The 23,311-nt window shown below is 36.7% G+C and overlaps 1 protein-coding gene across 1 annotated transcript; it reads right to left on the bottom strand.

Annotated features, from left to right (window-relative positions):
* Nucleotides 1–4,828: 4,828 nt before the first annotated feature.
* Nucleotides 4,829–23,058, bottom strand: LOC134662798 (trypsin beta-like). The gene is made up of 6 exons (XM_063519103.1): nucleotides 22,872–23,058; nucleotides 13,791–13,832; nucleotides 12,853–13,006; nucleotides 6,545–6,797; nucleotides 5,751–5,906; nucleotides 4,829–5,025 (listed from the first exon to the last, which is right to left on the bottom strand). The coding sequence occupies exons 1-6, from the start codon at nucleotides 23,056–23,058 to the stop codon at nucleotides 4,840–4,842; spliced, it is 978 nt and encodes a 325-aa protein (XP_063375173.1). The 3' UTR covers nucleotides 4,829–4,839.
* Between the last annotated feature and the right edge of the window lie 253 nt (nucleotides 23,059–23,311).

The following is a 23,311-nucleotide window of genomic DNA, read 5'->3' as shown; positions in this document are numbered from 1 at the left end:
TTGGGAGTCCGTTTAATTGAATCCGAAGCCAGCAAGTAGCCTTCCAGCCGAGTCATATATAGTGCTTTTCTCAAAAATGGTGCAAGAAATAGAAATATTTTACAGAACTTACAGAAGCAACGTTCTGAAAAATACAACCATTAAAAAAATTTGCTTGCCGCCTTTAAAAAAAAAAAGAAGTGTATTTTTCTGCTGAAAATACGCCAACCTATTTGAGACACCTAAATAGCCGCGGTACCAACATTTAGCCTGTAACAGACGATCGCACCGCACCGCGACCTTGGAGCGTCGCACCCATAAGTGAGAGCGAGAAACAGATATCTTTCTCCCTATCACTTATGGGTGAAACAGATATCTCTTTCTCGCTGTCACTTATGGGTGAAACAGATATCTCTTTCTCGCTCTCACTTATGGGTGCGACGCTCCAAGGTCGCGGTGCGGTGCGATAGTCTGTTATAGGCTTTATAATAATAAGTGCTGATCATCTGTTTGGCTGTTTAAGGGACCTATGCCTTCATTTGATATGGCCATTTAAAGTTTTAAAAAGTTTGGAACTCGTTAAATAATGGAATTTGTATGCGACATTGCAGTCCCGAAATCGAGACTGCAATGTTTTTAACTTTTTAATTTTTTGAATGACCATAAACTACGCACTTCGCGACCTATTTTTTAACCGGCAACGTCGACTTTGCCGTCCATTTTTGAGAAAAATACTTTAGATATAGAGTAGGTAGAGTCTGTGCGGAAAGAGAAGAGTCGTAGAATGTATGGGATCCAATACATTGTACGACTCTTCTCTTTCCACCCAGACTCTATAAGTGGTTTAAAGGAGCGCAGTGTAAATATCTCTACGTAGATACATAAAGTTCAAGCAGATTAATATTAGGGCCATCTATATCGTGTAAGTATATTATTTTAAGTGTCGATGTTCGCTTTGTTTGTTGCTCACACTTATTGTTTGTTGTCAATTGTTGTCAAATTATGTTACGGTGTTTTACATATCGTTCATGCCATATTATTCTGCCATGTATACTATTTCAGGAGACATCGGTTTTAGGGGGCAACATTTAATAACAGGTAATAAGGGAGTTCCTATAAAGATAATGTCAACTAACAAATTAGTCTAAAAATAAAGAAGAAGAGAATTGGTCCATTATTTTTGTATGGAAAAAACATCGATAAATGATTTTGCCCCCTAAAATCTGATGTTGGTGAATATAATAGATCATACAAATCTTTTACTATGGTACCCAAAAAAAGGATTGTAGTATATAACTAAATAAATGAATCTGTATTAATATTTAATCTACCAATTTTACTAATTATTATGATATAAGTAACACAATATATTCATACTTTACATTTATGTAATGTATGAATCTATTTCAGATGTTACAACGAAACTGTTTTAGTTATTTGTTAAAATGTAAGGCTTCATTCATAAAGTTTAGTGCTTTGAATTGTTGGTACTAAGTTGTACAAAAATGGGGTAGTTAAGTGAAGTAGGTAAATTAAGTATAAGCGCACAGGGTTTAATCATTTTTTTGAAATTTACTAATAAGAGCCTGTAAAACTATTTTATACTGTGATTTTTTTGGCATAATATTTCTATTATTATTAAATTACTTATTTCAATATAGCTGGATAAATCTAACGGCTTCTAATCATTTTTATTTTTTTAAACTAATCGCACATTAAATGTTTTATTAAACAATTTGTTAGTAAAATATAGAGAAATAGTAATTAAAAAGAAATGTGAATATTTACAACCTATATAAATATTTTATAATATGTAAAGTAACAAAAAACACGCGAAATATTATGTTGTTTCTTTAAAAGGATTAACATTTTGTCGAGGTTGGCGTTAGTATTACTTAAATACTGGTTGGATCACTTAGTATAAGTTTTACAGTCATAAATAGTAGAAGTTATACAATTTCGTTAAGTAATTATATAATTTTTAATTTACTTAATGTTGCTATAGAGTATAGACGATAGTAAATCTATATATTTCGTTAATTTGGAGCTAACGCCAACTTTTAATAGAAATAAATGTCTCTGTTTAAATTATAAATATGTAATATTAAATTTGTAATAAAATGTATCAAACATTAAATGTACCTAATGTGACGCATTTACCAAAACCTACAAGAATGGGGTAAAGCATTTATACTAGATATATAATAATTAAATATACGTTACAATATACTTGAGAGAATAAAATTCAGAAACTTATAGAAGACCAAACTAGCACTGCACTGCCTGTATTTCACTGTCAATGGCATTGGCATTGGCATGATTGACACATACATTTACACACACACCTATGCACACATACACCTATTTCACTGGCAATGGCATTGGCATTGGCATGATTGACACATACATTTACACATACACCTATGCACACATACACCTATTTCACTGGCAATGGCATTGGCATTGGCATGATTGACACATACATTTACACACACACCTATGCACACATACACCTATTTCACTGGAAATGGCATTGGCATTGGCATGATTGACACATACATTTACACACACACCTATTTCACTGGCAATGGCATCGGCATTGGCTTGATTGACACATACATTTACACACACACCTATGCACACGTATACCTATTTCACTGGCAATGGCATTGGCATTGGCATGATTGACACAATACATTTATACACACACACCTATTTCACTGGCAATGGCAGTGGCATTGGCATGATTGACACATACATTTACACACACACCCATGCAAACATACTCAAATAAAAGCGTGACAGATGATTTCCATAAAAATATACATTAGGTACAAAATTGATTTTTGAGTAGGTTTTTATATTCTTTTTATTTTATAACGTTGATTGTTCAGTAAAAAGTAGTTAGGCGTTTCGGTATGAAAAACTTTTGGTGCTTCATGAAAATATGTACTTACCAATAATAAAAAACCAATAAAAAAAATGATGCTAAAAGGTGACGAGATGGAAAGGTACATATTATAGCATTTTAGTAATTTATCAGTCCTTTAATCAAAATTTCTAACGATCTGCAAGCGTACTCGTAACCTAAAAATAGAAAGAAAGTTTTTTGTACAAATAATTTTGAATTGTCGCTCGGAAGTGTATTGAATCAAAACTTTTTATACTATTTCTGTTTTTTATTTATCAAACTTTATTCTCTCAGGTAAGTACATCGTATATCGTATCCAATCATACCAAATGAGACAGAGTGAGATTTTTGTTATAAATATAAGTACTGCTTCTCCACCGTGCCCCAAACATTCCTTTACCTTCACCGTGAGTTTTCCGCGGCCGTTTACGGCGTTTACGCTAGCGACTGCTTTCTAACGCACTGCATCTCGCTTGCACCAATGTCAGCACGAGAGAGATGCATTGTAGGTTAGTTTTTGCGCTTGTGGTAAGGGTACTTATAACTTATAAGGCGCTCCTACTCTGGCGCTACTACTTATAAAGAGTACCTACACAGTACAGAGTACAGTATGGCTAGCGTCACAGGCATCACTCTTGCACTTACCTAGTTTAATACATACTTGTTAGAATGTAACGGCAACAATGACAGATGACAAAAGCGACCAGAGAGGGGCTCTTTCTCTTTTGCCTGAAAAATGCCTGCAATTTGCGAACTTCGATTTTCGCGGTTATAGCCGAGCTTAGGTCCGCAGGAAAGAGGAAAACACACTAAATTGAAAGTTTCAAGTACAGTCAGCAGCAGAAGTTGCTAAGCGGGCGAGGTGTTCAAATTTACCTTGACACGTTCTTATTCTCTTAACAATAATGTTTCCTCAAGATCATTTTGCACACCTCGCCCGCTTATCAACTTCTGCTGCTGACTATACCTATTCTAAGTCCGTAAAACTAAAACAAGATTGTAAAAAAATGGAATTCGCTAAAAACGATACTCATAAAATTGTACACGTCATCTGTTTATCACATTTAGTTGGTGTGGGAGCGCCGGTAGCGATATATGTCTCGTCTCGTAATTATGTCACGACGGCGATATTTAAATACCGCGGGCTCTGTCGTGTCGCGGCGAATGGTTTTTAATAAATTGATCAAAGTTTATGTGTAGTTTTTGTTATAATTCTACCTCTTTTTAGTAAAATTTAGCATTTTTAAGGGGCCCACTGATTACCAGTCCGCCGGACGATATCGGCCTGTCAGTTGTTCGGAACTGTCACCTTTTTGTTCTAACTGACAGGCCGATATCGTGACCGGTATCGACTCAAATATATGAAAATCGTGATTATGTGTACCGTGTACCTGCCGGCCTAGCCAAGCTGACAATCGCTATCGCTTCGCCATCAAATCGCTTTGTATCTCTCTATCACTATTCCATACTAGTGAGACAGTGACCGTTGCGTTTCGATCGCTACGGAGCGTTAGCGAATGGCACGTTGGCTACGCGGCCTGTACCTGGGTCGTTAACTTTCGATGTTTTGTCCACAGTAGTGACCTATTTTCTGAGATTTGTTTGACCCATAAACGGCATAAACCGATTTTCGGATCGGACCGTTCGGATTCAGACTGCTGTGGGGCAGATCGCTGAATTAACTAAATGTGATGGATTATTTAAACGTGTGATACCTAATGTAATTTAGAGTATAAAAAAAATACGGTTATATTATAATTATATTTCTTAAATTTTAGATAAAAAAATATTTGATGAATGCGTAGGCTACGAAGTAATATTTCCTCCTAGTGGAAAAGTTATATTTGAACCCTTTGAACGCCACACGCCTATCGTGCGCGGCGCGTCATTGTGAACTTTGTCGGAATGCACGAAGGTTGATATTGGGCTGGCAAAGGGTCAAAATGCATTCATCGCTTGGGTTCAGGTTTATAAGGGTCAGTAGACGAGTTCAGATGCCCCATGATCCAGTCGTATATGACAGGGTATGCTAGGCGCGCGTAGACCCCGGGGAAGTTGCCGCGCGCGCACCCGAGGCCCCAGGACACGACGCCGATCAGGACCCCCTCGCTCACTATGGGGCCTCCGCTGTCGCCCTGGAAACATATTTATTAAAAAAAATAACCGGCCGAGTGCGAGTCAGACTCGCGTTCCAAGGTTTGACTGCACATTTCTAATAGGTTTTTCTTCCATCTATAGATAAAGAACTATTTTACGTATTTTTTTCAAAATTTTAGACCCAGTAGTTTCGGAGATAAAGAGGGGAATGGTCGCGCGGACAGACAGACAGACGCACGATCGATCCTATAAGGGTTTCGCTTTTTCCTTTTGAGGTACAGAACCCTAAAAATACCAACGCCTGAGATAATTCAGATAGGATTAAAGAGCCCATACCTTACTGTTTGACTTTGTTGGTGACTAAAGGCACATTTAGCCTAGCTAAATTATGATTAATATTTAGAGAGCGGATTTGAAGTAGCGATCTCAATATTAATATGGATATGTATGACTGGTATAATTTATTATTTTTTCTACACACAAAAATAATGTAACTAAGCGGAAAAAGAAGTAAAAATCTTTTTTAAAGCTTTTGTAAATATTGGGAAAAAATTATGATGATAATAAATAAATGTGTGAAGAAAAAATAATAAATTATACCAGTCATATCCATATTAATATTGATATCGCTACTTCAAATCCGCCCTCTAATGATTAAGACCACCTGAGATGCACCAATAGAGTGCTAATTTTCAAAGATATTTGAACGGTTTCTAAGATTGTCTCCGTCTCTAGACTCCCTAGCACAGTGACAGTGGCTTACCTGGCAAGCATCAGGAGTGTTCTGTCTGAAGGAGCCCGCGCAGAACATGGAGGCGGGGTCAATGGCCTTCCGGTCCAGGCCAGACCGCTTGCACAGCTTCATGGAGATGGTGGACAAGGTGACTGATTGGAGAACTGTCGCACTGGCGCCACCTTCCTGTGACAACAAGAAATTATAAGTAAAGGATGACTCACGTTAGAATTAGAACAGTCCAGGCCGAGACATCCGACACTTCGTTTTCTATAGAAAGCTGCACGTGATCACCGATCACCCGTCACAGAAAACGATGTGTCGGATGCCTCGGCCCGGACCCGGACCGTTCTAGCGTGAAGCATCACTAAAACTCCTCTTATCTGTGGTAAACTGGCAAGTGTTCTGCAAAAAATATATACAGGTGTGTAAAGACAAAGATTACACAGCATGTGGCCACTAGAAAGAAATAAAATTAATTCCGAATTGTTTAAACTCGCAGACTTAAGGAAGACTCACGCTAGACCGGGCCGAAGCTTCCGGCGCTTCGTTATCTATGGAAATACCACGTGACACCTATCAGCCGTCATAGAAAATGGCATGTCGGATGCCTCGTCCCGGGCCCAGCCCGGTCTAGCATGAAGCATCCTTTACTTTTTTTTATGAAATAGGAAGCAAACGAGCAGACGAGCCGCCTGATGGGAAGCAGTCATCGCCGCCCATGGACATAAGTAACAGAGGAGCCACTTATGCGTTGCTGACCTTTTGAAAACCCTAAATACCTGCTTCTTGAAGAACCCCATGTACTTAGCGCAATGTTTTACCTTAAGTTTCCCCCACCCAGAGACAATGGCCGCCTGCTTGGACAGCAGCCTCTTCTCCCTCCCTATAATCCGTATCGGCAGTACCCTGGCCGAGAACCGCAGCGGGGTGTACAGTCGCACCATGCCCACGTCGTTCACCTTGCTCTTGATCACGTACTGAGGGTGCACGAAGCTGTGTTGCACGTCGTACATCTCGCCGCCGAACGTCTTGAAGGAGGAGCCGAGGCGGACGCTGAGGTCACTGGCTTTGGCCCTGGGGGAACCAACAAGTGGGCTATTTTCAAAATTTGTATGGACAGAGAATGAAGCGCTGGTGGCCTAGAGGTAAGAGCGTGCGACTTTCAATCCGGAGGTCGCGGGTTCAAACCCCCCGGCTCGTACCAATGAGTTTTTCGGAACTTATGTACGAAATATCATTTGATATTTACCAGTTGCTTTTCGGTGAAGGAAAACATCGTGAGGAAACCGGACTAATCCCCGTAAGGCCTAGTTTCCCCTCTGGGTTGGAAGGTCAGATGGCAGTCGCTTTCGTAAAAACTAGAGCCTACGTCAACTCTTGGGATTAGTTGTCAAGCGGACCCCAGGCTCCCATGAGCCGTGGTAGAATGCCGGGATAACGCGAGGAAGAAGAGAAGAGTACGGACAGAGAATGGAAAGAAAACTTAATATAGGCAGTCGAAGACTATAATTATTACTATAATTATTTAGTAAGCAGAGCGTTTTCACATTGTCCGATCCGATATCGGATATAAGTAAAATGTATAAAATATTGTGCTTTTCTGTATTTCATAAACAATCTTTATTTAAAAAAAGCGGCCAAGTGCGAGTCGGACTCGCCCATGAAGGGGATTTATGACGTATTAAAAAAAACTACTTACTAGATCTCGTTCAAACCAATTTTCGGTGGAAGTTTGCATGGTAATGTACATTATATATATTTTTTTAATTTTATCATTCTCTTATTTTAGAAGTTACTTACAGGACACATTTTACCACTTTGGAAGTGTCTCTCGTGCAAACTATTCAGTTTAAAAAAAAAAAATATTACAAACCTCAATCATTTTTGAAGACCTATCCCACATAGATACCCCACACGTATGGGTTTGATGAAAAAAATTTTTTTGAGTTTCAGTTCTAAGTATGGGGAACCCCCAAAATTTATTGTTTTTTTGTTTTTTTTTTGTGTGAAAATCTTAATGCGGTTCACAGAATACATCTACTTACCAAGTTTCAACAGTATAGTTCTTATAGTTTCGGAATAAAGTGGCTGTGACATACGGACGGACAGATAGATACACAGACAGACAGACAGACAGACAGACAGACAGACAGACATGACGAATCCATAAGGGTTCCGTTTTTTGCCATCTGGCTACAGAACCCTAAAAACCTTGATACAAAATCGGAGAGGCATTTCCAGCCCATCCCATCAGCTGTCGGACCGACATTATCCGATGCATGCTATGGGATGTAGAGTCCTACATCCGATATCGAATCAGACAATGTGAACACGCTCTAAGGCTGCGTTTCCATCAGAGAACAACTGGACCATGAGTCCATGACCAACGGTGGAAAGCGTGTTAATTTCAGTTATTGTCCCCCTGTTATACTAATTAATAACTATTACCTAATAAATTACCTTGAAGGTCGTCGCTAGTTGTAAATTTACTGCCTTATTAATTGGTCAAGGCCAATTTTTACTTATTACAGATATACAAATGACAATTAAAAATGCTATAAGTACTTGGTCAAGCAAATATTGTCAGATCAAAAAGGCGGCAAATTTGAAAAAGTTAGCAATACTAGGTACGTTTGAATTGTTTGAAAATCGCGTGTTCTTTGTAAGTATCTTAAAATTATCTGTGGAACTGTTTTGTTAACATTTCATCGTTGTTCGATGTACATTGCTGTATGCTTTTTGTTCGTTTCCTAGGGATAGGGATACCATACTTTCGTTTGCTTTACATTGCTACTGACGTATCTAGTAGTTTACTGGTATTCATTTTGGAAACTTTTATGTTAGGTACTTCTACTCATAATGACACCGATCTAAAAAGAGAAAAAAAGTGTCCAAGTTTCTTTTTACGGCCGACAAACCAAACGGCAACTGTTACCTGTTTACCTACTGATGATTTTTTTTTAAGAAATATGCCTTTCTTTTAATTTAATCCAAGTTCGGTAAAATTAGAATAGGTAGCTGTAGCTAAGTTATTAGACAAACACAAAACTTACTTCTAGCTCAAGGCCTTGCCTTTTACAAACGTTAAGTCAGACCTAGATTAAAACTTTATTAAATTACTATATTTTGTCTAGTTTATTCACAAAGTGATTAAACTTTTACCGGGGCTTCTAACAGACAGAATTTATCAACATATTTAAACCCACTAGACTAGACTATTTATTAAATTTATTTATAGGTAAAACAAAATTTAGTCTGAGCTGCTTTCATTCACCCGAATAATTCCGCATGACCAGTTAAATACACAAAACAGTGAGGTATGTAATCCTCTTAGTATTTTTATACCACGCAGCAAACTAAGAAGCTGATTCTAATTGTTATAGTTTTGATCTGGTTTTGATACGTTTTTGATGGTCGTCTTGGTGATTGGCGCGTCTCACGCACGACTTTCACTTCATTTCGCATGCATCAATCAGCATGAGCGATCTTCAATGTTGTATTAAAATAATATCAAAACCGCAACAATTTGTTAAATCTGAATCGGGTTGCAAGACAATAAAGCCGTTTTCGGGACCCGCAACGGTCCCTTAGGATTACGGACCTCATAGTATGGAACTGGGAGCCTTATATGATACGGGTAGGTATATGACTAGGCACGCAAAAAGGGTACGCTTCAAAATTGAAAGGAATCGTATGAAGATGTCTTACCTAATACATTATAAGTTTTGGGCAAAACTTTCATTTTTGGTACAAGCTTTTATCGCTGTCATCGCTGACTGTACTTTTCTTTCCACAGGCAACTAATACTCATCGAGACAGTTCTAAAAACCCCAAACACAATAGGTTGTGTTGTTTCATTGGAAGTCGGGATGTGGGTCAAATTTAACTTGCAAGATTTGACCCGCACGAACATAACACATACTTACAGGTAAATTGCAAGTTAAATAAAAGCTTGTAAAACAGGAATGGACAAAAGAAATAAGAAAATTCGTAAATAGGTGCAAAATAATGGAACCAAGGTTTGGACAGCTGAACTAGACGGCGTTGTATGGTTTACTTCACTATTATAGGTACCAGATCAATAAGAAATATTTCCCAATGATTCTCTTTTTAACCGACTTCCAAATCTAAAAGGAAGAGGTTATCAATTCGGTTGTATGTTGTTTTTTTATTTTTTTATTTTTTATGTTTGTTACTCCATATCTCCGTCATTACTGGACCGATTTTGAATTTTTTTTTGATTGTATGTATATGCATACAGATTGGTCCCGTTTTTGTCAAAACCCAGTTCTGATGATGGGATCCATGAGGAATCGAGGGAACTCCTCAAATCTTAAAGGCATACATATAGTGATTTTTATGTTTTTATCAACAAATCAAGCATATACATTCAAAAAAGTGATATTTGATGAAGTGGAACTGCTGATGATGATCAGAACGGAACTCTTCAACGACGCATACCGACCTTTGACGATTTGTCCTCTTCGTTATGTTTGTTAAGCAAGTTAAGTTTTTAATCCACATTTTTGTCAAGCTTGAGTTCTGATGATGGGATCCATGAGGAATCGAGGGAACTCCTCAAATCTTAAAGGCATGCGTATAGAGATTTTTGTATTTTCATCAAAATTATGCATTTTCATTAAAAACTGTCGCATTTGATGCAGTGGAATTGCTGATGATGATCAGAACAGAACTCTTCAACGACGCATAGCTCACGTTAGGCGATTTGTCCTCTTCGTTATGTTTGTTAAGCAAGTTAAATTTTTAAGCCACATTTTTGTCAAGCTCGAGTTCTGATGATGGGATCCACGAGGAATCGAGGGAACTCCTCCAATCTTAAAGGCATGCGTATAGAGATTTTTGTATTTTCATCCGAAAATCGAGCATTTTCATTAAAAACTGTCGCATTTGATGAAGTAGAACTGCTGATGATGATCATAACGGAACTCTTTAACGACGCATAGCTCGCATTTGGCGATTTGTCCTTTTCGTTATGTTTGTTAAGAAATTTAGGTTTTTAGGCACATTTATGTCAATCTCAAGTCCTGAATATGGGATCCATGAGGAATCGAGGGAACTCCTCAAATCTTAAAGGCATACGTATAGAATATATATATGTATTTTCATCAGAAAATCAAGCATTTACATTAAAAACTGTGGCATTTGATGAAGTGGAACTGCTGATGATGATCAGAACAGAACTCTTCAACGACGCATAGTACACGTTTTGTGATTTTGAACTTCGATTTTGACCTGGACTGGGACCCGGATTCCGGACTCGGACCCGTACTCGGACTCAGACCCGGACTCGGATCCGGACCCGGACCCGGACTTTGACCCGGAAAACCACTATGATACCTAAACTAAAAAAAACACGATGATTACCATAAAATGTATACATATTACCAAATAAAGTATAAGCGCCGTTAAGTGGGTTAGGCTAAAATAGTAGTTAGAGAAGTCGGTTTTTTTCTATTAAAGATTATTTACGGTGTAGAAATACCTTATATGTTTCATCTTGTAAATAGTTAAGGTGATGTGTAAGAACAACAACAAAGTACGTTCTAAAGTAAAATGTACGAACAGAACCAACAACATTTCGATTGAATCTAACAAGCTGGCGGGACAGAAACACGTCGCTCCTAATGCGACGGATATTGCACGTTTCGATCTGACGATAAATTCCTTCGACTGTCGTAAACTCCGGTCTGGACGCACACAGTGTGGACAAGTAGGACAACTGGACGCAAATATCATAACAGACAAAGTAAGTTTCACAACAAATCCCGCAAAACATTGTTAGAAAATGTTGAGAAATTTTATAATTAGGGGAGATTAGTCCAAAACCATGACACGGGGTAAAACAAGGACACGGCAGTATGGCTACTTAGATAGTTTCAGACTGAACAACGCTTTGGTTGGAAGTTGAATGACGCGCGTACAGAAATTACGAGTAAGTAAATAAGACAAACGTTTTTAGCGGTGCCTGATATAAAAATTCTATAGAATTTATTACTATATCAATTTGTCGTACGTTAACTTAAGTACAATTCGTATTTCTATTGCGATTATGTGAGACAAACGTCTAGGTCGTATCAAAACCAGTTCAAAACTTCATCGGGCCCCAAGTTGAGATTTTAACTTTTTGAACGCCAAACGGCGCATCCCTTTGCCGTGCCACTGACGCCACGGGGGTAAGATTTAGTTTTGTGAATAAATAATGCCAACCTAAAAGTGGGGTATTTTTCAATAGATTTTCATCAAAAAACGATCGACGGCAAATGCCGTCTTTGGCGTCGTTGTCACGATTTTGCGTTGACGTCAATTGCCGTCTGTGGCGTTCAAAAGGTTAAACTTAAAATTGGCCTTAAGAGTTCTACTTTTCTCTTCTCACTGTGGCACCAGGACTCACAGGACCAAACGTATGTCCCCATTTTGCAGTTTTATTTGACGCCGCTGTTTTGCATCGGAAAAAACACAATTCTCTTGAGGATAGATTGAAATTGTTCTCAATTCCCAACCTAAAGGGGACGGAGTTCGATGCCTGGCGTCGTTCCTATTGCCCTCTGAACTTACGCGAATTGAATTAAACTAAGATACCCATGTAAAAAAATAAAATTCATTTCAGTTACAAACTTTAAAATCCAAAGATTGCGCTGGAACTTGGCATTATTATTTAAGACCCATGACAATGTAATAGTTTTAGACCAAGCACTTCTCTTGTCATAATCTCATATAAGTTTGACGTTTAAAATAACACTTGCAAAGCCCTATTTCACTGTTTCTCCCGGTAACTCGACTCGAATTCAGTTGTAAATCCTATGGGAATACTCGTATATCCACGACTGATCAATTCGCTCCGGGCTGCCGTGTGATTGTAAGGGATTCACGCCTGTATTGTTCAGGCTAGTTATACGTTTGGGGACATGCCTAGTTAGATAGGCACGTCGGTTATAGAGAGAAGGAAATCCTAGGACAATCATGTAATACAAATATGCTTTTATAGTATCGTGGATGATATTTTTACCATTGCCACGGTAAAGTACCTATAAATCTATTGGCGGGTTATAACATATAAGGAGGATGGTGGTTATAGTAATCTATTTTCTTTAGTTAGAGTCAGTGGTACCTGAGCAAGCAGTGGGCCGCTGTAAGCAGCCATAAGTCGGTGATGACAGAGCCTCCACAGATCGGGAAGGTCTTCTCTCGGAGAGACACTTGCCAGGGCACGGCTTCTATGGATGTGTTCCGTCCTGACACGATGCGACGTGTTGATGACACTCCTGAAGGCAAACATTGTCTTAGGATTAAGTTGTGGAGAACCATCTGTATGGGCAGACCGTCTACTCTTTCGTCGCTTCTAACTCTTGAGTTTGTACACACACTTCACTTGGTCGATATAGAGCAGAATGAGCGATTTTTTTCCTTTCTGGCTGTGTCCTAGTGACGTACATGCATATTATGTAGACTCATTCTCGTATGAGTACCTATACGAGAATTCTTGCTCCATGACGGTCTTCCAAACCAAGAATTTTATATGGAGTTCTTCCCCACTTTCACACCTTACTACCGTAAAATGGGGTGAGTAGGGTCAAAACTGACATTCAAACCTCGATAACATTTTATTTTTACATATGCAAACTGAATGGTGTATATAATAAGTGTACCGGACGTTTGTATTTTAGTTTTTATTTTATTTTGGGTAGTTCCATTTCATGACTTTGACGATAAACAGGAAATCCCACCTCACCCCGTAGTCTCTCGTAATTGGGGTGAGATGGCATTTCATACAAAGGTGAATTTGGAAGATTGTTGGATCGTTTTTTTTTTTATTATGAGTAGTACTATATAGCTCCATTTTAAATTGGAATACATTATTTTTGTAGCAGTAGCCTTAAAAACCCAACTCTCACCGCGAAACCTACTCACCCCATTTTACGGTACCGTCCACAATATAAACAAGCAAAAACGTGTTAAGAGTGATCAGATGTTGTTACGAGTAGTAGGTATATAATGGATTACTCACACTCATTCATTATTATTTTTGGAAAGTACTAAAAGAAATACCTCTTCTCCCATCAGACTCTTCCAACATATCTTTTTCATTGTCTGTAACAAATAAAATATACCAATTCGTGAATTCTACATATAATTACCTGTATAATAATTGTATGGTGATGATTACTCTTACTAGCCTAATACCGTTCGAGAAATGGGCACTAGAAACATCCTAGAAAGCTATTAATAGTTAAACGCTGTCAGCATATAGTCAGTCCGTATGGTGTCACATTATGCCCGTGACAGCCTCGGCTGGGGAAAGATGTCACACGTCCAATTATAAACCGCACTATTGGAAAGGGATGAAAATAAAAAGGCTTTAAATTGTTTTCATTGTTTTCTGTCCGACTTTTGAATAATTTTGTTTCGTGTCGTTCGACACCATAACCTAGGAACACTTAAAACACTTTACGACGGCTAGCTGACAACTTGACAAGTACAAGAGTAACGGCACCAGTGGCCAGCCAGGGACCAGTGGTCAGCTTTTTGAGTCGTTTATTGGTCATAAGTATCTGGTATATTCGTGGTACAAATCGCGAGTACTCAAATAGAAGCTTTGATTCCTTATTGGTTAATACTTCACAAGACAGGTGCGGTGAGGGAACGGGGGGAGTAAATATAATCGTTCATACAGGTGCTGTTTGTCGACGAGTGCAATTGTGTCATGTCCGCCATATTTTTTACTGCACGTGGTGTTCTCTTAACAGGCAAGAAAAACTATGTTTTAATGTTAAAAGTTATTATTTTTGTTAATGATTGGTTTATTTATTAGTTTATCTATTAAATTGAATTATGTTTTAATGAAAATAGCAATATTTCACTTATAAATTGAGGGGGCTGGCCACTGGATAACACTTTTTTCCAAAAAATCCAGTGCCCAGTCCCCCACGGCTGACTTTTGGGTTATTCGTTTATTTTATTATTTTCGAGCCAATGCGACCGTTAGGACCGTTAAATTTTAATTTTCAAATTTATTTGGGCATACCCTAGTTAATTTAAAGTAGGGTTTGCTCCCGGGAAATACCGGTACCGAAAGTACCGGGAATTCCCGGGATTTAGAGCCAAGCAAAGAACCGGGATTTCAAAATTAAAATCCCGGTACTCCCGGGATTTCCGGGACTAAAATTTCCGGTACAATATTTGGCTGCTTTCTGTTACTTAGCATGAAATATCATGTTTTATAAGGAAAATAAATATATTTTATCAATCTAAGGCTGATGGTAATACTTTTACGGTTGACCACTACATTAAAATAAATTAAAAAAAAGTCAATGGGTTTGACAAAGCCGACAATATAAAATTGCGTAATTTCATACTTTAAGGGCATAAATGTTTGTACGATAAATAATTTTATACGAACAATTAGTTATTTCATATTTGTATACTAACTAGAAGCAAAAATAGAGACAATTTTGCAATTAATAAAATACTACTTTTAATTGAAATTCAAACACGGTATAAGAAACTCACATATGATAATGATATTGTAAATGAATTAATAATTCTGGCTGAATAACTTCTTGATTTGTCGTATTGATAGTTCTGTTATTATATGTTCGAAGGTCCACAGCCCATTTTGAACGCTTGCGAAAATTATCAATTTTTTTATCCTATTTCACAAAACGTCTTACATATTCAAATTTTCTATGGGACGATATCTATTCGCGCCTACATTTTTCAAATTTGCCGCCTTTTTCTACTGTCAAGAACTCAAGATCTGGTTGACCAAGTATATTTAAAAATATCATGTAGTTTAGGAAAAAAAAAAATTATATTAATGATTTTGTGACTTAAAGACACATATTATGGTACAAAAGAAGTGTGTACCTTCACTGTGCTACTTTTTTATTGTTTAAAGAAATATTCGTGGTAGTTTTACGCTTTTTTTTAATGAAAATTGATGTGAAAACTGATTTTTGAAAGCAGTCCCGAAAGTACCGAAAATACCGGGAAATCCCGGTTCCATTTTTGCCCGGTACCGAAAATCCCGGTTCTTTTAAACAGTACCGGTTCTGCAATCCCTAATTTAAAGTAAAACCCAGTAGTCAGCCGCGTTTGAAATTACGTTTTAATGCGGCTGACCACTGGAACTTCTTCACTTCACTTCGCGGATCCAAAACTTAGCCTTTGACCGTGCTTGGTACGTCGCCGCCAAAAATATGTCCACATTTTTAAACCCTATCTCATTGAAAGAAGGTTCAAAAGTGTATACATAGTTTTGATATTAACTATACATAACTATCATTTTGATTTTTCCTGGTAGGTATATGACTTTGTTTATTCATGATAATTAGATCTGCATAGACTCGTTTCATTATTTTTTTACCGAATACCTACTAGGAACATATTACATATACAGGCTGATTCAGGAGACGTGAGCAGGATCAAGCCTACGCATACAGTAGGTTATAAACAACTGTTTCGTACCAGAGTATTTGTGAGATTAACTTTAATTTATTTTATACTGTTTAAAAAAACGTTTTAATTTATTTACGACATTTATGGTTGTGATGGTTACACAATAAACAGTACGACGCAGCTACCCGCTAGCTTCACTCCATGGGGAAGTGTCATGGCGTGCGCGTGGCTGGCGGAGTGCACAAGCGATAACAGTTGTTTCATTTGGTCACCCAGTACACAACGGCGCCTGGACGTCACAAATGGCGACGAGGATAAAACATCACCAAAAAAATTACGAAAAGGAAAGGTAACGGTGGCGGAAAAAAAAACAAAATACCTAAGGTATGGAAATCCTAACCTAATAGCTACCGTAGTTGTCCATTTGCTCCCGAGCTCCCGATTGTATTCAGGCAATACAAAAGTTTGGGCGAGGTGATATTCGGTGTAACGAGTGACGTACGGTTGTACATAATACGGAAATATTAAAATTGCAACGACTTTGTTACGTAACTAGGTTATGAAATTCCAAACTCACGTCAGAGGAGTATTAAAGAAACTAGTGCAGAATTTAAATATTAGTGCAAAACTGTAAAAAGGTAGATCTTGTACCTATACCTAATTTTATAGTTTTGTTTACAATCAATGTTAATAAAAACAATTATGTATATGCGCAGTTGATTTTGTCGACTGTTTACATAAGAACAGTAGTTAACTTTACAACTATTTAGTGAGTAATTGATGGTAGGTAGCTCAGGAGGAATGTTTACCAAGCAAAGAAGAAATATGCGCTTGCTTATTACACTAATTCTTTGACAGTAGCTACTGTTCGTGAGCCTGGTTACCAATTGTAAATCCAAAAGTGCAATCAATGCAAGATAGATCAATAATTGGGAAAATCCTACAAAAAATAATGTACTCATGTTGCATTATTAGAATGATGTGGCACCGGTGTATTAATTTTTCCATGAAGTGACAGAAATGAATATGCTGATGGTTTGCGTGTTACAAATACAGTTGGTACATGGTTTATTTTCTGACTCAAAATCGTATATTAGAATTCATATGATATAAAGGGTAAATAATCAAACTATCTTCGCGGAAATCACGATTATTATGAGTTGTTGTGTATTTGCCGTTCATACTTAAAATATACCTACCTACTTAGTTGTGTAATTACTAAGATATTTTTACATAAGGAAACCTATTGAGAAACCTGCATATTAAGTCGGTATAGTTGTATAAATTTTTATGGACCTTATGTCCTAAAAGAAATATTGTTCGATTAAAATAACCTGTTATAATACTTATAATCAATTGAAATGGTATGAATCGCTGTTACCTAACTTGGTGTCGACTTAACATGTATTTATATATACATAGGTATGTTATGACAATAAAGAATGCTAGCAGGTAACGGATCAGTAAAATTATCAAGGACCGTTACGATGTCAAGTGAGTCAAGAACTATAGATATGTACTTAGACTGATGAATGCCGAGGGCTTTGTTATTGTTTTACTGTAGGAGTAAACACGTAAACTCAGCATCAAATGAATTGAATAGTAAGTCGGAGTCGGACTAACAAGAAAAATAAATTACAAGAAGTAAACTGTACATCACATCTATGCTGCAGTTGGTATAATTAACTACTAATGACGCAAAACAAATAATTAGTAGGATGGAACGTTCAACTAGTACTAGCAAAACAAATAAGTAGTAGGTTGAAGTGTTCAACTGGTACTAGCAAAACAAATAAGTAGTAGGTTGATATGTTCAACTGGTACTAGCAAAACAAATAAGTAGTAGGTTGAAATTGTTCAATTGGTACTAGCAAAACAAATAATTAGTAGGTTGAATTGAAACGTTTCACTGGTACTAGCAAAATGATACAGCGAAATCATAACGCTTACCTACGATATAAACAAGGTATAATTAGTATTATGTTCAACTACCCAGTACTAACAAGCCAAAAGGGTCAAATGTACCTAGTAACAAGTCTAGTAGACGCGATATAGAGTTGGTTGGTACTAACGATAGGATCTTGTCATAGGTCATCCAAAATGTCCCAGATACCACCATTAGACTTAATAGGGAGGCAAAATAGTAATAAACTGACATAATGTTAGTAGAGTAACTTGCTATGTATTTATTTAATTCAAAATTATATAATAAGCAGCGAAAATTATATAATTGGTGCCTCTGCCTACTGTTCCAGTTCACTTAAGGCGTAGGTATAGATGGATGGCCTCGGGAATAGGCATACCTACTAATATAGATTCAGGTAGATTTTCAATTTTACAAATATATTTGAAAAAATATTTCCTGTAAAGTACTACAATTTAACCTTCCTCTAACTTGTACCTGTATCGTAAATTTACTGCATTTTGCAGATGTTCGTATATCGACGTATACTCAATGTATCAGCTTAAATAAAAACGAACAAAGCAAGTATATAAAATATACGACGACTTAATAGACGGCATTCCGATTAAAGATTGTTGTAGCCATCCTGTTGGAACAGTTAGAGGACGCGTTAAATTATAGTTTAAGAGAAAGAAGCAGGTGACCAGGATAATAATGCATTTTGCGCAGCCGTGGAAACTGTGGAACACAGAGGCATGCCTAAACTGCCCAAATAAAATCTATAAATAGATGAGGATATACAATTCCTTCAAAATCGTATATGACCCAGATTTCATATTATAAATTCCAATCCCAATCTATTTTAAAGCCGGAATACATGATTCTATTGAATAATAATCAGGACAAAGCTCAATCACAAACCCAAGTACAAAAGGTACGTAAATAGATGCGCTGGCCCTGTCATAATACATCATGTCATGTAGTACCGAAAGTCAATGCTGTAAAAACGGGAGTGGCGATGCGTGGAGCCTTGCACGGTGAGGAAGCACAGCTTACTAACTATACTACGAAACTATACCCAAGGCAAACATGACTTAGGTACTAACAGCAAAACTCTAGTGAACAGCGGTTAACCTAATGCCTTGTAACTAGACATACGACTTTTGTCGGTTGACAAGTAGATGACGAAGTACCTTTTAAGTACCTAGGTAGTAGGTAGACCTACTCAGATTAAGACGAGTGATATGTGTGATGTGATGACTAATTATAATTAGGTGTAATTAAAAAGGCAATTTACTGGAAAATATATTTCCCTATTTCAGTCACATGCATAAAACTACAATAATTAAGGATGCCAAAACGCTTAGGTATGCGGTAGAGACAATACATACATTGGAAATTATACATAGTCTCAGAACCGATACATTAAAACAAAACAGAAACAATCAAATAAGTAAATAGTGTGTCTGTGTAGGTATACATTAGAAAATAAAAACAATAAGTATTCGAATTAACCGTGATCTTGATCGCCCTCAATGACAGTGCCTGATTGATGTTTAATTAGTTGAGACTAACTAATTTAGTAAAACTAGTAGATTAAAGTTGCATCTAGAGCCACTTCATGGATCTACCCAAGAGTACACATATATGGTACTAATCTACACTAAGACCCAAAAGACCAAAACCCTAGGTCATACCAAACAGAACCGTTAAACGTAACGCTAAAATGGTAAAGTAAACATTCGAACAGTGTATTCTTGTGTACCTACTTACTCTGTATTTCATGGGATCATGGTTAGGATAATGGAGTTCCATTGGTTCGTTGTAAGATGTTTATTGAAGTTAAATGACATGCTTACCAATGACAGGACATAGGAAACAGACATACAAGGTGTGTATGTTTCAGGTTTATAAAATATGTTGCAACTGTTGCAAGTAATTGAAATAAACTGAAGAAAAAGTGTATACAAATATTAATATTTATGTTATAGTCTGACAGTAATTGTTGTGGAAATAATAATACAATACTTACTGGCTTACTAGTTGAAAAATCAGCTTCCGATTAGTAAGAAGGAGTTACGTTATTTTCATAACATAAATTGTAATTATGATTCTTCGCAAAAGTTGCTAGATTAATATTACATTCGATATTATATTTGCTGTGTTACTTTTGAGTAATAGAATGAATAAAATAAATATTTGGATTAATTGATGTCAATATTATATTATCCAAGTATTACATATAATTAAAGAACGATAATTCGATATGATTATGATTAGATAATAACAATGGTCAAATAGGCAGGTAAATCTTAGTAGGTACCTAACAAATTAATTATATATAAATATATTTATATAGATTATTGTTTGCTTAACCTATTCACAAGTAAAACTAAACATACTTGACGTGGTACCTCTACTATGAATAGAGTAACATTGCTACTTTATTTGACATTGGATTATCTATAAGTATTATAAATTGCATCATATATATTAACATCATACAAGACAAGTAAAACTGAGTCAATCAGTTATTGCCAGTAAGTAACTAATGTCCAAGACGCTTGGCAAGCTTACAATTTTATTGTACCTAAATCATGAAGTAGGTATTAATTTAGTAAAATATTATATTGTATGCTAATGTTAATACCTGGAAATGTGTAAGCATCAAAAGGAAAATGTAGTAATTAAGGCTTTTAAAATAATTCTTTGAATTATATTCAAGTTAATAAAAGGACTTAGACTCAAAACTGCAAATAGGAGAAGGAGAGGGACTGACACATAAGAAATTGTAAAAGTAAAATAGAGATAGAGATCTTTATTTTGCATCCAATGTACATATTTATATTACATACGAGTAAACTACATAGTAACATACAGGCACATGGACCCTGGTAGGGTATCGCAAGAAATATTTGTAACAAATCAAATTATAAGTTTTATGTGACAAGCATAACATGACTTAAAGTAAATTAAAAGTAGGTAACAATTAGGAATAATCAAATAACAGTTTTACAGGTTTAAAGGCTTGCTAGTGTTGGAAAATATTTATTATTTAACAGTTGTAAAATGGATCCACACTTCGCGCCGAGTTTCTTACGCCGGTTCTTCTCGGGTCTGAGGTTAACTTTTCCGAACCGGTGGTAGTATACCTAGATTGGAAAAATAAATCAACGTAGCGAGTATAAGATAATAAGATAAACTGAATTATTGTTGCATGGTTAATATATAAAGTAAAATAAATAAATTGTTATAAAAAGGGAGAGATGTGATGGTTACACAATAAACAGTACGACGCAGCTACCCGCTAGCTTCACTCCATGGGGAAGTGTCATGGCGTGCGCGTGGCTGGCGGAGTGCACAAGCGATAACAGTTGTTTCATTTGGTCACCCAGTACACAACGGCGCCTGGACGTCACAATGGTCACCCTCTTTGTTTTATCCATAACAAGTGCCAAATTGAATGTCATCAAAGTCTGGTTACTTTTGAAAAATCGTATCTCACTCAAGTGTGACATTTTATTTTCTTCATACTCAAAGTGCTGTCATAATGGTTAAAAAGGTTTTATCTTAGTTAATTAAATGTTGTAGGGTATCCATGATTGTAGATAATTAAATTTGTCCTTACCAAAAAGTATAACAACAGAAAAAAAGCGTGATTGTTTTACTTAAATATTGTGGTGAACGATTATTTTACATTTACTAATTGTGTGTGTCACGTCTCATGAATCACCCTGTATATTACCTGATTTACCTCGTTAATTTTTGACGGAATAATTATAAGAAAATAAATATTGCGATTCTTAGTTTGCAAGAATAGTGTTAGTTAAGTACATAGGTACTTAACTAACAAATTTCGTGTCATAAGAATTGTATGTATTATCAGAAAAAATAAATATAATAATATCGTTGGTTCCGGGTTGTATCCGGAGATCGCGGGTTCAAATCCTGGCTCGTAGTACCAATGAGTTTTTCGGAACTTATGTACGAAATATCATTTGATATTTACCACTAGCTTTTCGGTGAAGAATAACATCGTGAGGAAACCTGCATACATCTGCGAAGAAATTAAAAGGTGTATGTGAAGTTCCCAATCCGCATTGGGCTAGTGTGGGGACTATAGCCCAAGCCCTCTCGCGCATGAGAGGAGGCCTATGCCCAGCAGTGGGACGTATATAGGCTCAAATTATTTTTATTATTTATCGTTGGTTATGATGGTTATGATATAATAATTAGTGATTTTGATCGAATTATTATGAATAGTTTATAAAGGCTGAGTACTGGGTACACAGAGGCTGCTTACTGGATTTTGGAGGGTGACTACTGGAGAAAAGTGCCACTTTTTGTTTAAACTTAATTAGAGATATTATAAAGAGGATTGTTATTTTTTTAAATATTTTGTATTAAAACTATGATCTAACCATGTCATTTGTTTAATTAATAATTATCCGACTAATCCTGTAGAAATGCCGAACGTTCAAACTTAAAAAAGTCATTATAAGGCTGACTACTGGTGCCTTTACCCAATTTGGATGATGAAATCAAACTGCTGAAAAGCCATTCCTCAACCTGATGATGTATTGTATCATCACTACATCTTATACTAAGTCGCCACCGCATCTGTCTGTCTGTACGTTCGCGATAAACTCAAAAAGTACTGAACGGATTTTCACGCGGTTTTCACATAACAGTAGAGTGATTTTTGAGAAAGGTTTAAGTAAGTGCATAATTTGTTAAGGGTTTACCAAGGGTTTACCCCGGGGAACTCTAAGAAACCTTGCCTGCTGCTGCTTAGCCTGCTCAAATCATAAAATCAAAAACGTACTTACCAATAAGTTTATCCAGCAGCTTAAAATACTGCACTTTATAAATATCCCGAACACGAGTGGTGTTCAAAAACTCCAGAATATTGTCTTTATTCATCTCCACCTCGCTCGCGATTCCAGAATAATCTATACTCTCTTCCTGACCATTTACAAGCGCATGTAATATGTAAAATACAAGCACGCGATACATGACTGATGAAATATCGTAAAGGAAAATAGGCGTCCGATTTTTGATTACAAACGTTTTATAGGATAAGAGTAAGTAGTGGTATTTTATAATTACAAACTGGCTATTCGTTTTGGTTGCCGCTTTTACAATGAAAGACGCGTCTAGCGTCCATTACTCAGTTAGGGTTTAGGTAGACGATATTCGTAAGATCGCGGGCACTTCTGGATGATACTAGCCTATAGTTTGTATCTTTAGGTAGGTAAATTAGTGTAAA

This window comes from Cydia amplana, chromosome 3, assembly GCF_948474715.1.
Source record: "Cydia amplana chromosome 3, ilCydAmpl1.1, whole genome shotgun sequence".
Lineage (NCBI taxonomy): Eukaryota > Metazoa > Arthropoda > Insecta > Lepidoptera > Tortricidae > Cydia > Cydia amplana.
Note: the sequence above shows the minus strand (reverse complement) of the source record. Positions and strands in the feature narration are given on the sequence as shown.

What these genes read in the sequence shown, in the direction of transcription:
- LOC134662798 (XM_063519103.1), bottom strand. Translation starts at nt 23,058, where the DNA reads ATGTATCGCGTGCTTGTATTTTACATATTACATGCGCTTGTAAATGGT. An exon ending in AGAGTCTGATGGGAGAAGAG is followed by an intron (nt 13,007 to 13,790) that starts GTATTTCTTTTA and finishes GTTTGCCTTCAG; the next exon opens with GAGTGTCATCAACACGTCGC. An exon ending in CTGGGTGGGGGAAACTTAAG is followed by an intron (nt 5,907 to 6,544) that starts GTAAAACATTGC and finishes TTGTTGTCACAG; the next exon opens with GAAGGTGGCGCCAGTGCGAC.